General features: G+C 48.9%; 2 protein-coding genes across 2 annotated transcripts; one reads left to right on the top strand and one right to left on the bottom strand.

The window, feature by feature from the left end:
- Window positions 1-1,732: 1,732 nt before the first annotated feature.
- CCS (copper chaperone for superoxide dismutase) lies at window positions 1,733-11,845 on the bottom strand. The gene is made up of 8 exons (XM_087705313.1): window positions 11,713-11,845; window positions 9,395-9,467; window positions 7,428-7,565; window positions 6,643-6,823; window positions 5,566-5,626; window positions 4,454-4,531; window positions 4,095-4,198; window positions 1,733-2,211 (listed from the first exon to the last, which is right to left on the bottom strand). The coding sequence occupies exons 1-8, from the start codon at window positions 11,752-11,754 to the stop codon at window positions 2,058-2,060; spliced, it is 831 nt and encodes a 276-aa protein (XP_087561439.1). The 5' UTR covers window positions 11,755-11,845; the 3' UTR covers window positions 1,733-2,057.
- A 136-nt stretch (window positions 11,846-11,981) lies between these two features.
- CCDC87 (coiled-coil domain containing 87) lies at window positions 11,982-14,949 on the top strand. Its single transcript, XM_014070175.2, has one exon. It carries the CDS (start codon window positions 12,009-12,011, stop codon window positions 14,607-14,609), a length of 2,601 nt encoding a protein of 866 aa, XP_013925650.2. The 5' UTR covers window positions 11,982-12,008; the 3' UTR covers window positions 14,610-14,949.
- The last annotated feature ends 334 nt before the right edge of the window (window positions 14,950-15,283 follow it).

Here is a 15,283-nt window from a genome sequence, read left to right as displayed (position 1 = left end):
ACCAGAGTTCAAAGGCCTCCATTCTTTGGCACTCAGCCTTCCTTCTGGTCCAACCTTCACAGCCATTTATTGCAACTGGGAAAACCATCGCCTTGGCTAGGCACACTTTTGTTGACAGGGTGATATCTCTGCTTTTTAGTATGTGTCTAGATTTGCCATCGCTTTCCTCCCCAGGAGCAAGCCTCTTTTAATTTCTTGGCTTATAGGTTAAGATCCATCGTATCTTAAAGCAATGCATTAAACCAGAAGAGACACAGCAGCTGCTTAAGAAGATTATATAATTTAATGGAGAAATAAAAAGTACTGGCGAAACAGAGGCGCCATTCCAATTGCACCAACTGTCCCAGACAGAACCCTCGCGTGAAAAATCCACTCCCAAGCCCACACCCTAATACACAATCATTTTGTACTGCAGGTAGTCCTCGACATACAACCACAATCGAGCCCAAAATTCCCAGGGTTAAAACGACACAGTGGTTAAGTGAGTTTTTTTGATGTTGCTAAGTGAGACGTCGGCCAATTTAAATTTTGCTCCCTTGGACGACTTCTCTGGCCACAGTTGTTGAGCGAATCACTGCAATTTGTTACGTTAGTGACACCGTTGTTGAAGTGAATCTGGGCTTTGCTTGTCAGAAAGTGGCCCGAAAAGGGGGAAATCACGTGACTACCCCCCACCCGGGATGCTGCGACTGTCATAAATAGGAGCCCGTTGGCGAGCATCCGAATTTTAATCACGAGACCATGGGGATGTCACTTTTTCCAGTGCCATTGTAAGTTTGAAGGGTCATTAAACAAACTGTTGGAAGTCGAGAACTGCCTGTACACTGATATTACATGTAATAACATTTTTTTCGCTATGGTAACAACCTCTAAATATATTCCTCTTAAGATATAGACGGCAGGATAAAGATCATCGTCTCATATTGCCCCAACCTAACAGAGAAAGTTCCCCATTTTTTTGGGGGGGGGGAGCTCTCCCTTTTCAACTACCCACTGAAATCACACCAGCGTAAGCCTCATCTAGGGCCGCAGACCCGATCTGTCGCTTTTCTGCCTTCCGTGCCCGGCACAGAAGGGGGAAAGGCACTTCCCACAATCCTAAAATAGGGGCATAGGAAGAAGCAGCAAAAGGAAACCAAAAAAACACCCCAAAATCTAAGCCTAAACAAATTGTATATGTGGGGAAACTAAACCCCAAACCTAATTATTGATGGGCTTTATTGGAATGTTTAGAGGTTTGGGTGAAGGGAAAAATCTGTCAGGTTCAGAGATGATATTTTGGTTCCACCACAAAACCGTGTTCGACTAAAGCGCGCTCGACGAAACCGCGTAGCTGACGTCATCACAGCGCGACAACAGCACGGAGAAAAAAGCACGCTGTGAACGCTAAAGCTAAAATTAACCCCTAAACCTAACCCCCCTAAACCTAACCCTAAACCTAACCCTTAACCTAACGCTAAACCTAACGCTAACCCTTAACCTAACCCTAACCCTTAACCTAACCCTAAACCTAACCCTTAACCTAATGCTAAACCTAATCCTAACCCTTAACCTAACCCTAAACCTAACCCTTAACCTAACCCTAAACCTAACCCTTAACCTAACGCTAAACCTAACCCTTAACCTAACCCTAACCCTAACCCTTAACCTAACCCTAACCCTAACCCTAACCCTAACCCTTAACCTAACCCTAAACCTAAACCTTACCTTAACTTGAATCGGCTTGCTTTTAAAGCGCTATTTAAAGCGTCCTTTTTTTCTCCGCAGTCGCTGTTGTCGCCCTGCTGATGACGTCAGCGACGCGGTTTAATCGGGCGCGCTTTAGTCGAGCGCGGTTTTGTCGTGCCACGGATATTTTCACCCTTGCCAGCAAAAGCCAATTATGTATGTTTGTGCCTCTCTCCAGACAGGCAAACACACCCACGCCCGCACGAACCTGCCTTATTGGGGTCATTTCAGAAGACCAAGTGAGATCTCCCCACCTTCAGAGAATTGGTGAAACCCCCCCTCCCCCTGCAAACTCCAGAGCGAAGGGAGGAGCAGTGGAGGTCAGCGTCCTACAGATGCGGAGTGGGTTGTTCGGGAGCGGCCTGGCCTAGCCTCTTGGCTGACCTTTCCCGCTCTTCCCAAAGGGTCATTCCGCTGCAGGTACATATTTTCTTGGGATTCTGGAAGAGGCCGGATGAGCGAGCAATGATTCCACAGGCCACTCTGCAAAGAAAACAATATAAATAAAAATTGGGAGAGAGAAAGAGAGAGAGAAGTCAAGTTGTCTCCCCCCCCCATGCAAAAATAACCTTTTATCTGGACAGAAAGCTGGTTTAGAATGAGTGACAGAATAACAGAGTTGGAATAGCAATAGGATTTAGACTTATATCCTGCTTTACGGTGCTTTTCCAGCCCTCTCTAAGCGGTTTAGAGAGTCAGCCACTTGCCCCCAACAATCCGGGCCCTCATTTGACCCACTTCGGAAGGATGGAAGGCTGATCAGGATCGAACTGGTGGCAATGGGCAGAGTTAGCCTGCAATACGGCATTCTGACGCTGTGCCACCATGGCCCACCCTTCTTTCGCACTTAGCAGCAGCACTTAACCTTATATCCCGCTTCATGGTGCTTTATAGCCCTCTCGTAAGCATCTTACAGAGTCGTCATCTTGACCCAGACAACCTGGGTCCTCATTTTACCGACCTCGGAAGGGTGGAAGGTTGATTCAGTCAGGATCGAACTACTGGCAGTTGGCAGAGTTAGCCCGCAATACTGCATTCTAAGTACTGTGCCACAAGGGAAGGGACCTTGGAGGTCTTCTAGTCTAGTCCTGCTCAAGCAGGAGACTATACCATTCTGGACAAATGGTATCTAATCTTTTCTTAAAAACATCCAGTGATGGTCCACCCATAATTTTGAAGGCAAGCGGTTCCACCAGTTGATTGTCCTCACCAGTGGTGGGATTCAAATAATTTAACAACCGGTTCTCTGCCCTAATGACCATCTGGGTAGGTGGGGCTCGGTGGTTAGGTGACTGGGTGGGCTTGGCCAACTCAAGGTCACGCAGGTCGATGGGCGCTTCGCCTTAGCTGTTACTTTGTCATAAGGGTTAACCAGAGAGGCAGTTTCTGTAAGCAGGGCAATAAAGATGAGGCTAGAAACAACACCAGAATGTTTCCTTCCTGCCTTCCTTACAGAATTAGCCCTGGAAAGTGGGGAAAAACAAAAGGAGATTTCTTCCAACAATTGGTTCTCTGAACTACTTAGAAAGTTACCAATCGGTTCTCCCGAATAGGTGGTCCTCACAGTCAGGAAATTTCTCCTTCGTTCTAGACTGCTTCTCTCCTTGATTAGTTACCATCCATTGCGTCTTCTCCTGCGTCCCAGTGCTTTGGAAAATAAATTGATCCACACACCCCACTTTGTGGCAGCCCCTCAAATACTGGAAGACTGCTCTCAGGTCATAGGAATTTTCTATGTTTGAAAATTATAAATTTTCTACGTTTTCTACATAGAGGGAATGTATGTAAGAGCGAAGTCTGAGAATCATACCCCTCTTGCAACGTGATTGGTGATAACTCAAGCGCTACCTGGGCACAATTCAGGTATTCCTCGGCTTACGACCACAAATTTAGTCCAACATTTCTGTGGCCGAGTCAGACATTTGTTAAGTGAGCACTGCCCCATTTTACGACCTTTCTTGTCCCAGTTGTTAAGTGAACCACCGCCGTTGTTAAGTTACTAATATGGTTGTTAAGGGACTCTGGCTTCCCCGTTGTCAGAACGCTGCAAAAGGGGATCGCATGATGACCCCAGGATACGTAAGTATGATTGACGTAAGTATGAGGCTGTTGCCAAGCGCCTGAATTTTGATCACGTGACCGATGGTTGTAAGTGTGGAAAATGCTCATAAGTCACTTTTTTCAACGCTGTTGTAACTTCGAACAGTAACTTCGAAGAGTCACTAAATGAATGGTCGTAAATCGAGGACCAGCTACATGTGCAAACAGCAGATCCTAATCTGTGGATTCTTCCTGCTTCCTCACAGACCCTCAGAAAACCCTCGTCTTTGAGGGGGGGGAAAATAAATCTGGTCCGGATTCCTCACCTCTCCCCGGAATTTCCAGAGATTTTGGACAGAGGGTGATTCCCGCGTCCCAAGTCATCCTCCCCTTCGTCGATCACCAAGGAGCGGCCGATTATATCGTCCACCTAAGGAGGGGAAGGAGACAGAGCCGTGAGTGGACCCAACCTTGTTCCCCGACGGTCCAATAGGTATCTGTACGGGAAGTCATGCATAAACTGGTGTAGAAACTGTGAGAATGAACAGCTTCCAGCTTGGGCAAAAAGAGGGAGAAAAAAAATATAACCCTCTGCTGAAAACCCACCCGACCTGATCAGTTGCCCCAGTGAGTTCTTTCATTCCCCCCATTTGCTGGACGGCTTCTTTGCTCCGGAGCGACTCACCTTCAGCTGAGGATCTTCCATCTGAAAGGATGCTCTGCCGTCAGCAGTGGCCAAGATGTTCCCAAGGTCACCTACATGCTGAAAAGCAATTCAGTCCTCAACTTACAGTCACAATGAACAGAGCAGCAGAATAACCGAGTTGGAAGGGACCTTGGAGGTCTTCTAGAGCAGGGCTCACCAACCTTGCGGGGAACCCCTAAACTCACAATTTTAAATCCCGCAGACCACTAATACGATCTGCCTAATGGCTGGTTGGGTGGGCGTGGCTAGTTGGTCATGTGACTGGGTGGGTGTGGCCAACTCGATGTCACTCACATCAAGGGGCGCCGCGCCAGTCTTTACTTGCCCCTCCTAGCCACTCCTCACCTGCTCACCGGGGCTCCTTAGGGCCCCCAACAGGAAGCAGTTGCTGGAGCTAAGCAGCCCCCAGGAGAAAGAGTTGGCAAAACAGCCCAGTTCAAATTGGATCTGGCCGAGAAGGAGGCTCAGCAGAGGCACCTCACTGAGGACTAGGAGCATGGGCTTTCCAAGACCTGCAGAAGTGCAAGGCCAGGTGCCGGCGCCTGGAGTCTCAGCAGGCTGAGATGGTCAGCCAGTTCCGGGCCAGGATGCAGTCCCACTGGAACGAGGCCCTCCAGCTCTTTGCCACCAGTGGCACTTCCCTCCAGCCTTCGCCCAAAGCCCCTCACCAGGAGACCGAAGCAGACCCCAAGTCGGAATTTCTGTCCCCCTCCGACCTGCACAAAAAGACCCCGAAGGGGGAGACTCTCTGCAGCAACACAAGCGTCCATTGCACGTATCCGTCCCAGGGGCCGTAGTTTGAGGACTCTTGATTGAGTGCAGTATAAAAAATGCAAATCGTTTTTCTGCGGACCACCAAAGTTTTCTTGCTGATCGCCAGTTGGCGACTGCTGTTCTAGAGACCAGCCCCCTGCTCTAGCAGGAAACCTTGTACCATCCCAGACAAACGGCTGTCCGATCTCTTCTTAAACACCTCCAAAGTTGGCGCACCCCAAAACCTGTCGCATGCCAGCAAACCTGGAAGTCCATACGAGGTAAGAAGAGACATCAATGCAAGGAAAATAAAGTGGCAAGCGGTGGCTCTAACTCACCCTGTGTAGATCCTGAGGGCCTCCGTGGCATTCCCCTTTGGGGTTGAAGTGGTCTCCACAACTGTTTAGGATAAAACCAGAGTATTTGCTCTCCCTTTTCTCTCTCTCTCTCTCTCTCTCTTTCCTTCCCCCCCCCCCCCCCTTTTAAGTGGGTGACATGATTAGAAGTTAGGATGGACAGAAATAGTTTTTTAACTGCTATTAAAATAGCAATAGCAGTTAGACTTATATACCGCTTCATAGGGCTTTCAGCCCTCTCTAAGCGGTTTACAGAGTCAGCATATTGCCCCCACAGTCTGGGTCCTCATTTCACCCACCTCGGAAGGATGGAAGGCTGAGTCAACCTTGAGCCGGTGAGATTTGAACCGCCGAACTGCAGTTAGCAGTCAGCTGAAGTGGCCTGCAGTACTGCACCCTAACCACTGCGCCACCTCGGCTAGGATAAGTGATAGAAACCAGGGAATAGCAATAGCAATAGCAGTTAGACTTATATACCGCTTCATAGGGCTTTCAGCCCTCTCTAAGCAGTTTACAGAGTCAGCATATCACCCCCACAGTCTGGGTCCTCATTTCACCCACCTCTGAAGGATGCAAGGCTGAGTCAACCTTGAGCCGGTGAGATTTGAACCGCTGAACTGCAGATAACAGTCAGCTGAAGTGGCCTGCAGTACTGCACCCTAACCACTGCGCCACCTCGGCTCTTAAGGGAAGGGGGGAATATTAATGTATGCCCTAGATAATAAAAGTAATAAGATACAACTATGGAATAACTGAGTGGCGATGATTTAATATAAATGTGTATTATTGCTAGAAACACATGCTGATGGAATGTAATAATTAGAATTCATTTCATTAGTTTTATTTTTATTAGAATGTATGACACCCAGGTGCCACTCTGTTCACGCACTGATTTGATCTATTTCTTTAAAAAATGAAAAACGTTTTTTAGAAAGGGTAAAACCAGAGTGGGAGATTTGGTGGTCGGGAAAACAAAGTTCTCTCCAACTTTTTACAATCCCTGAAACAACCTCCACCTCTCTGTGGGCCTTGAGTTTTGACCCTCCTAGAGCCTCTCACCTCTCACAAGTCCTGCTGAGGTCGCCAAATTCATGGACGTGAAGTCCGTGCAGCCCCGGCTGAAGGCCGTCGACCGTGCCGTCCACAAGGCACTTTTCCGGCGAGAGTTGCAGGAACCTCACGACGCCTTGGATCAGGCCGCGGCCCGACACCATAGCCACAGCGGCAGTACCGAGCAATCCTTGGAGGGAAAAAAGGGAGGTCGGAAGCTGGGACAAGCGTGACCCGTCAAAACCGCGCTCGACTAAACCGCGCCCGATTAAACCGCGTCGCTGACGTCATCAACAGGGCGACAACAGTCAGAGCGGAGAAAAAAGGGCGCTTTAAATGGCGCTTTGAAAGCAAGCCGATTCAAAGGTAAGGGTTAGATTTAGGGTTAGGTTTAGGGTTAGGTTTAGAGTTAGGGTTAGGTTTAGGGTTAGGTTAAGGGTTAGGTTAAGGGTTAGGGTTAGGGTTAGGTTTAGGGTTAGGTTTAGGGGGGTTAGGTTTAGGTGTTAATTTTAGGTTTAGGGTTTACAGCATGCTTCTGTCTCCGCGCTGTTGTCGCCCTGTTGATGACGTCAGCGACGCGGTTCAGTCGAGCGCGGTTTTGTGGTGGAACCGGGACAAGTAACGGGAGCTCACTCCGTCGCGCGGCGCTAGGGATCCAAACTGCCAACCTTTCTGATCAACAAGCTCGACGTCTTAGCCCCTAGGACAACCCTTTTGTACATCACAGAGCAATTTAAAACTTTGCTGGGGATTTATTCCAGGAAAAGGAAGTGGAAGATCGTGTTGGCATTCACCTGGCACATTACTTCCCATTCCTTTCAGCACAGCCTTACGCCCTGTAGTTTCTAAAAGGTTCTGGACTTCCTCACTACCAAGGCTTGTCTCCACCAGGACAGTCTGCGAATCCAGCTGGATGTCAACTATGCGGAGGCCTGTAAGGAAACAGAGAGCTTGGTTGAGCCTTGCTGGGTGATGTAATCTCCCCAGGTGCCAGGGGGTGAGTTCTGTTGCTAGGTGGGTAGAGGGCGAATCCTACCTGTGTTGGATCTTGGGTGAGGGCTTTTGCTTATGAATAGGCCTAGCTATCTCTTTATCTCTTGAATCCGGACATCTGCTGTGGGCTGTTGAGGAGGGTGGGGGCTATTAAGAGTGAGTCTGCTTCCTGCCTCTAAAAAAAAACCACGTTTCTCCCTTTCTCATCCAGGGAAACTATAATATTCTGCCTGTTTAATATTTCCTAGAATATTTCATTCTTCCAGGAGAGAAGAAGACAACTTTGGATAGTTCATGAATATTTTGGGAAGTTGGACAGGCCATTTTCCCCCCCACGGCAATAAAAGAGGGGGAAGCGCGAAAAATGAAGGGACTGTCTCTTGACCAAAGGGCCGGAGTGTGGTCCATTCCAAGCCGCGAGTTCAGAGCTTGCAAAGTGACAGGAATCACAACGGAAAGTAAGGCTTCCAAAAGCCCTTGCGGTGACCTGGCTCCCATTTAAAACATCAGGGTGGATTTCTGGAGGGTAAAAATCTGTCTCCAGGTATGGTGGCTACTTCAGGATAAAACAGATTCAGATGAACAGAGTTGGTAGGGACCTTGTAGGCCATCTAGTCCATCCCCCCCCCCCGCCCAAGCAGGAGAATATGAAAAACAGAATAACAGAGTTGGAAGGGACCTTGTAGGCCATCTAGTCCAACCCCAGCTCAAGCAGGAGACTCCCCTTTCACTCCTCTTTTATTTCCTCTGGGAGGGGCCATTCATCTTCCACCTGTGACAAGTCGACCCTTGTTTCTGGTTCTTTTCTTCTGGCAGCTCTGCGCATGTGCACCCCTGGGAACAGGCTCCAGCTGTTCTTCTGCCTCACTGATGTCTGACTCTGAAGGCAGCTGATAACTGTCAGACGGCTCTGGCCCACTCTCTGCCTCCGACACAGAGCTCCCCTCAGAGCCTTCCCCAGACTCCAGGATTGCCCCATCTTCCTCCACAACCCTCCTCACTGTCCGAATCTGCTACCAGCTCCACTGGCCGGCCACAACAAGTCCTTCCTACTCGGCCAGAAAACTGGATCGAAAACTGAATTACCTTTCTGATACACCTTTTTAGTAAGTAAAATCAAGCGATGAGGAAGTAAACAATTAGGTAGATACCAGGCGACTAGGAGTCCTAATCCCATTTTAAGTATGAAAACCTGTTTAGTGACTTTGGGCCAATCACAAGGATTAGGATTAGGATTTATTTCATTTATATGCCGCCCTTTCCCCCGAAGGGGACTCAGGGCAGCTCACAATTCGGTCAGGGAAGGGGGTACAGACAGGGGATAAAAAGACGAACATAACAATACACAATTAAAAAAACACACAACAACCATACATTCGAGGAGGGGGGCAAAAGCTCTTTAGCCCCAGGCCTGTCAGAACAGCCAGGTTTTAAGGGCTTTGCGGAAGGCCTGGAGGGTGGTGAGGGTTCGAATCTCCACGGGGAGCTCGTTCCAGAGGGTCGGAGCAGCCACAGAGAAGGCTCTCCTTCCCCAGAGAAGGGGATGGAGAGTTCTGCCTTGCCTTAAGACACAAAACTGGCTGCTGTGTCTTGGGGCCAGTCACTCTCCCTCAGCAAAACACAACCTCACAGGATTGTCACTGTGGGGAAAACAGGAGGAGGGAGAAGGTGTGTTGGATACGTTGAGTTATTTATAAATATCACTAAGCGGGGGGGAGGGGGAGGTTTGAAATAAAATAAGCGTTGATAGTTCTGAGGTTGATCTCACCTGGGGTCTTCTGCAGTGTTTTCCGAACAGCCTCTACACAATTTTGGCAAGTCATCTCGACAGCAAACTCCAGCTGCAACAAGAGAAGGAAAAAAGTAACACAAAACTGTCTGTGAAAAATATAAAAGTCATTGAATATGGGCTCGCCTGACATATATAGCAGAACGCTTCTGGGAGTTGAAGTTCACACACTTTCAAGTTGTCAAAATTGAGAAACACTGACCTAATTCCAAAATTCTGATCTAAAATCAGGTTTGCCTGGAACAGGAAGGGTCTTTTGTTATGCATTCCGCCCCCCCCCCCCCCGGGCCATACTTTTACCTGCCACATACAGGTAAGTCCTCGACTTACAACCAGGGGGTAAAATAGAGCCGAGGTGGAGCAGTGGTTAAATGCAGCACTGCAGGCTACTTCAGCTGACTGCAGTTCTGCAGTTTGGCTGTTCAAATCTCACCGGCTCAGGGTTGATTCAGCCTTCCATCCTTCCGAGGTGGGTAAAATGAGGACCCGGATTGTTGTTGGGGGCAATATGCTGACTCTGTAAACCGCTTAGAGAGGGCTGGAAAAGCACCGTAAAGCAGGATATAAGTCTAATTCCTATTGCTATTCCAACTCTGTTATTCTGTCACTCATTCTAAACCAGCTTTCTGTCCAGATAAAAGGTTATTTTTGCACCGGGGGGGGGGGGGGGAAGGGAGACAACTTGACTTCTCTCTCTCTTTCTCTCTCCCAATTTTTTTAAATTTTTATTGTTTTCTTTGTAGAGTGGCCTGTGGAATCATTGCTCGCTCATCCGGCCTCTTCCAGAATCCCAAGAAAATATGTACCTGCAGCGGAATGACCCTTTGGGAAGAGCGGGAAAAGTCAGGCAGGAGGCTAGGCCAGGCCGCTCCCGAACAACCCACTCCGCATCTGTAGGACGCTGACCCTGTAAACCGCTTAGAGAGGGCTGAAAGCCCTATGAAGCGGTATATAAGTCTAACTGTTATTGCTATTGCTATTGCTAAGAGACTGGTACCTTGGCCTATATACCAAACAAATGACTCATTGGGATCCCCATATCAAAACAACTTATCTTCTGTGTGGCCAGAACCATAAAATAACATTGAACACAGTATAGGACTTAAACAAAAGGGTTTGGTTCAGATCTGCATAGGTGGGACTGATTGTGGTAGATAGTAAGGAGGACACCGAAATATAATTTTATCATATTTTATTTATATCTTATTGTATTCTACTCCAATTTCATTTTAGACTGTATTTTATTCCCATTCCATTTTAAATTGTATTTTATTCCCTTTTAAATTGTATTTTATTCCCTTTTAAATTGTATTTTATTCCCTTTTAAATTGTATTTTATTCCCTTTTAAATTGTATTTTATTCCCTTTTAAATTGTATTTTATTCCATTTTAAATTGTATTCTATCAAATTCTATTTTAAATTGCCTTCCTTTATCCAATCTTAGTAACGATTTGTTTCTGGAACTTTGCACTTTTGATATGGCCCAAAGGCTAATCAATAAAGACTCAATGTCAATGGCTTACTACCAGGATTGACACCAAAACGTATGTCGCTAAGCAAGGCATTTGTTAAGCGAGTTTCGCCATGCTTTGCGACCTTCCTTGCCACGGCTGTTCAGTGAATCACTGCCGCTGTTCAATTGTTATCACGGCCGTAAAGTGAATCTGCCTTCCCCGTTGACTTTGAAGGTCACAAAAGGGGATTGCAGGACCCCCGGGACGCTGCGGGCGTCATAAATATGAGTCCATTGCCAAAGCCTCTTGAATTTTGATCAGATGGCGATGCTGCAATGGTCGTTAAATGTAAAAAAACAAAACCGGTCATAAGTCAGTCATTTTTTCAGTGCCACTGTAACTTTGGTCACTAAACGAACCGTTGTAAGTCGAGGACTACTTGTACTTCTCCCCCCCCCACTCAGATCTAAGCCCCCACACAGAAGAAGGTACCATTTCTAAGAATGACCCAGCAAGTAGTAGTAGTTCAACCGGTGTAGCTGCCCCCACTTTTGCTCCTGCTTTTCAAAACTTTTTTTCACTGTCACTAACATTGAGTAGTCACTAAACGAAGTGTTCTAAGTCGAGGACTGCCTATACTTCTTCCCCTAGCCAGATTTAAGCACCACACCCCCTCCGCCATAACTAAGAATGACACAGCAGGTGTCAGTTCAACCGGTGCAGCTCCTGCATTTCAAAACGACCCCCGCCCGCCTCAACCTCTTCGGACATGCGCAAAGCGTCGGGCAGGGAAGGAAGAGGCAGCGGTTCGATTCTCCCCACCCCGGGAGAGTTTCCCCTACCATGCAGCGGAGTCCTCCGCTCCTTTCAGGAGCTCCGTCCATCTTGTCTTCAAGAAGAATAAGAATAATAATTAAAACAAAAACAAGGTCCACCCGGACCACTTTGAAGGAGACACGCAGCCATAGCCAACCGGGAAGCTCTGCCGCGCCCCCCCCGCTTGGACATGCGCAGTGGAGAGCGGAACTAGGGCGCAACGGTTTAACGTTCCGGCCGGATAGCTGTAAGGACTGGACCGCTTGGTTGTCAAGGCGACGCCGAAAGCGCGGCCTAAGCGGCGGTTGGTATTTGTCCCGCCATGGCGTCGAGTACCTCGCCGCCCGGGCGGCTGCTGTACCAGCTGGAGGACACGGGGAGGTGGATACAGCAGATGCGCGCGCAGTACAAGCGCATCCTGACGCCACTCTCGCTCTTCCCCACCACTTTTTCCCGACTCAAGCCGTGCCTGTCCGGCTCTTCCCTGGGCCCGCAAGACGAGGAGGAGCTGCCGGTGCCCATCTCGCTCTCGGCCCTAATTCAGATGGTGAAGGCCCGGTTGCAGCCGGGGCCTCAGGAAGCCCAGGCCCACCCTCACCACCTGCGGACCTTCCGGGACATCATCCTCACCCAGGTCAAGCACGCCCACAAGGACCTCCAGCACCTGCTGCACGACCCGGCCTTCAGCCCTGACACCAATCGGGAGCTCTACCAGCACCTCTTGACCTACCTCGGCCTGGTCTGCCAGCATCTCTTCCACCACTATTTGGGCCTCATACAGTGCTGCCAGCTGCGGCGCATCTTCACCGACTGTGCCAACCTCATCCGCTTCTCGGCCCAGCTGGCCCTGGATTGCTCCAAGTTCCTCAATGTGACGGACGTGCGCCAGCGCCTGGTGTGGGAGATGAAGAGGATGGCGGACCACCCGCCCGAGTCGCCGACCAAATCCTCCAGCCCTTTTGGCCCCATGACCACCCATTCCTTGGGCAATCGCCTGGGCATCACCATCTGTTACTTCATCAGATACATCCGGCCCCATACGCTGACGGAGAAAGAAAAAATCGCCCAGGATGTGAAAGAGCTGGAGGATTTACCCTTGCTCGACATGAGCAAAATCAAGCAGTTGAAGCTGCCCACCGCCAGGAAAGCGGATTTCCTGCAGCAAATGGCCGTCTCGGCTGTCACCACCCCTTATCCCCGTGTGTCCTCACGCGCTTGGTCTAGGCCTCAGATTATCCCGGCGACTTCCGTCCTTCTCAAGTCCCAGTCACTGCCCAATATGAGGGTAGGGAGGCTTTTAGCCGATGAACTCGGCATCCATTTGATCTCTCGCCGGCTCAGCCCCGATCTGCTTTGCCGCTGCCCCGAATCCCCCGAAGGCGGCGAACCGAAGGGTCCAGCAGCCCTGGCTGAAGACCTTAAGAGGCTGGTCCGCGGCTCCATCTTGGACAAGTCTCCATGGAAAGACGAGCTAGAGGATTTGGATCTCCCTCCCCTCATCAAAGTATTGACGTGGACCAAGGCCAACGAGAATCACCAGATGCACTTGCAGAGAGTTCTCAAGTCCCTGCGCGACGAAGAGAGCTTTGAGAGGAAGCGGAGAAACACCATTATCGCCGCCCCGGCTTCTCATCCTCAGGCAGCGACGGTGAATGTCAGAATCCATGACAGGCTGGTGGTAAAAACAGCTGATTTGCAGGTGTCTGAAAGACACTATATCGAAAATGTAACGACGGAGAGGGCTTTACCAATCTACAATCACCTCCTGGGGGAGATAAGTCCTGCTACCATGAAGATGCTGGATGCAAATCTTTCTACCGGACAAGAGGTCCAGGAGATCTACAAGGAACTGATGAATACGATTCCTAAAGACCACCTGAAGTTTGACCAAGGATCCTTAATACAGTGTCCTGCAACTCTCCTGCCTCATGACTCCTGCTTTGCTTCCTCGACGCTGACGAAGAGGAAATGTGAGCAGATCGTTAATACAGAGCTGAGTGAAATTCTCCCAGCTGGGCCCTTAGTCCCAGAGGAAGAGGTGGATGTAACCCAAGCCCCAAATCTATCCAAGAAGAAGCTGGCTTCAAAAGAATATGCCTCCTGGCTCAAATGGTGGAAAGCCACATTTAACATCGACGAGTACTTGAAATTCATCAGCAGCAACAACGTGGACTATCTGCCGGTCATATTTCATTTGTACAACCCTGACGAAGATGATAAAGAGGGGAAGGAGAAAGACATGCAGGGTCTGTTAAACGAGGAAGAAGTGAAGAGACAGAAAGTGAAGAGGCAGCAGCTAAAAGCCGCTGAGCTCCAGTCGCAGAAAGAACTATTCCACACTGGGTTGTGGAATGCCAGCAGCGCGTGGTTGGAGAGCCTGGGAAGTTCTACGATTGACCACAGGTTTGAAGATTTCAAGGCTCTACAGAGGAGAATGGAAAGACTGTGGACCGTCCTTCATTTCTCCGAACGAGAAAGGATAGATATGGCCATCAAGTACAGCTCTAACCAGTATTACTTACTGCTTCCAGACATGCTGAATTCCTGGGAGATCGCTGCCCAGTTTATCCAGGACCGGGAACTCCTGCTGGCTGAGATAGAAGAGTTTGAGCAGGCGGCTTCGGATCCCAACCGCTTATTCAGCAAGGAGCCGGGCTCGTACGCCACCAGAGTGCAAGAGACGAAATTCAGAAGCAACCTGCGTTTCGAGTTGGAGCAGTACAACGTAGAACTCCGCGCGATTCTGAAACACATCAGTGACGCCTTCAACGACACGGTGACTTTCAAAGGTCGGCCATACCAAGTCAAGATGGAGAGGGACCTAGTGGAGATGCTTTATTGGTTGCAGCAGGAGCGTCGGGCTGTGGTTTTGAGGAAAGCGGTCCAGAGCAGGAGCTCGGGGAGGCTTTCTCCTCTTTTTTAGATTGGCTCCACTATCTGTTGCTTTGGAAACACACTCCTTTCCACCTGCATCAATTCTGCCCTCCGTTATCCCCCCCCCCCCCAATTTAGGAGGCTGAGAATAATGGAGGCAGTGTCAGTTAAGATCAAGTTGATGGAAAACTCAAAGAAGTTTTTCCTTAGGTTCAAGGATGAGCTGGAGATAACGCAGGTGAGACGGGGGACAAAGCCAACACCCTGCGAATTATCTTCAGGAGCAATAGCAAAACGACAGCTGGGTGCTTGTCAGCTTTGCTTTCTTTGCCAGTATAATTTGTAATTGTTGAATAGTTCCGTCTTTCATTAAAAATATGTTTCTGGTTCTCATGGTGGCTACTTTTTAGACACCCATGTTGGATGGGCCAGGTCTCATAGCCTTGCTTTGTTTCTCTATCCACATTGCCCCGTCTCGCTTTTGGGATGCAGTGGGTTTGCCCTACCACTGAATTGAGTCAGTGCAAGACACAATAGTTGCATTGGTCAGTTAACTTGTGATCAGTGGTAACCTTGGTTACTTGGCTGGTTGTTGGCTAATCCCAGTTCATTTGGCGATGTGCTCATGTATTTATTTAATAGCCCACATTTATTAATTTTATAAGTACCTCAAGGCAGCGAACATAGCTAATACCTTGGCAAGTTTAAGACGAATGGATTTCA

The sequence above is a fragment of the Thamnophis sirtalis genome, unplaced genomic scaffold (assembly GCF_051295495.1).
Source record: "Thamnophis sirtalis isolate CommonGarterSnake01/CBP01778 unplaced genomic scaffold, rThaSir2_p1.2 scaffold_2, whole genome shotgun sequence".
In the NCBI taxonomy this organism is placed as follows: Eukaryota; Metazoa; Chordata; class Lepidosauria; order Squamata; family Natricidae; genus Thamnophis; species Thamnophis sirtalis.
The sequence above is the reverse complement of the archived record's forward strand: the minus strand, read 5'-3'. Positions and strand labels throughout refer to the sequence as shown.

Bases quoted from the DNA above. Each gene is read 5' to 3' on its own strand.
- CCS (XM_087705313.1), bottom strand. From the start codon at position 11,754: ATGGACGGAGCTCCTGAAAGGAGCGGAGGACTCCGCTGCATG. The intron at 5,627-6,642 runs GTGAGAGGCTCT...TATCCTAAACAG, and splicing joins CTCAGCAGGACTTGTGAGAG to TTGTGGAGACCACTTCAACC. The intron at 2,212-4,094 runs GTGAGGAATCCG...TTTTCTTTGCAG, and splicing joins TCTGGAAATTCCGGGGAGAG to AGTGGCCTGTGGAATCATTG.
- CCDC87 (XM_014070175.2), top strand. From the start codon at position 12,009: ATGGCGTCGAGTACCTCGCCGCCCGGGCGGCTGCTGTACCAGCTGGAG.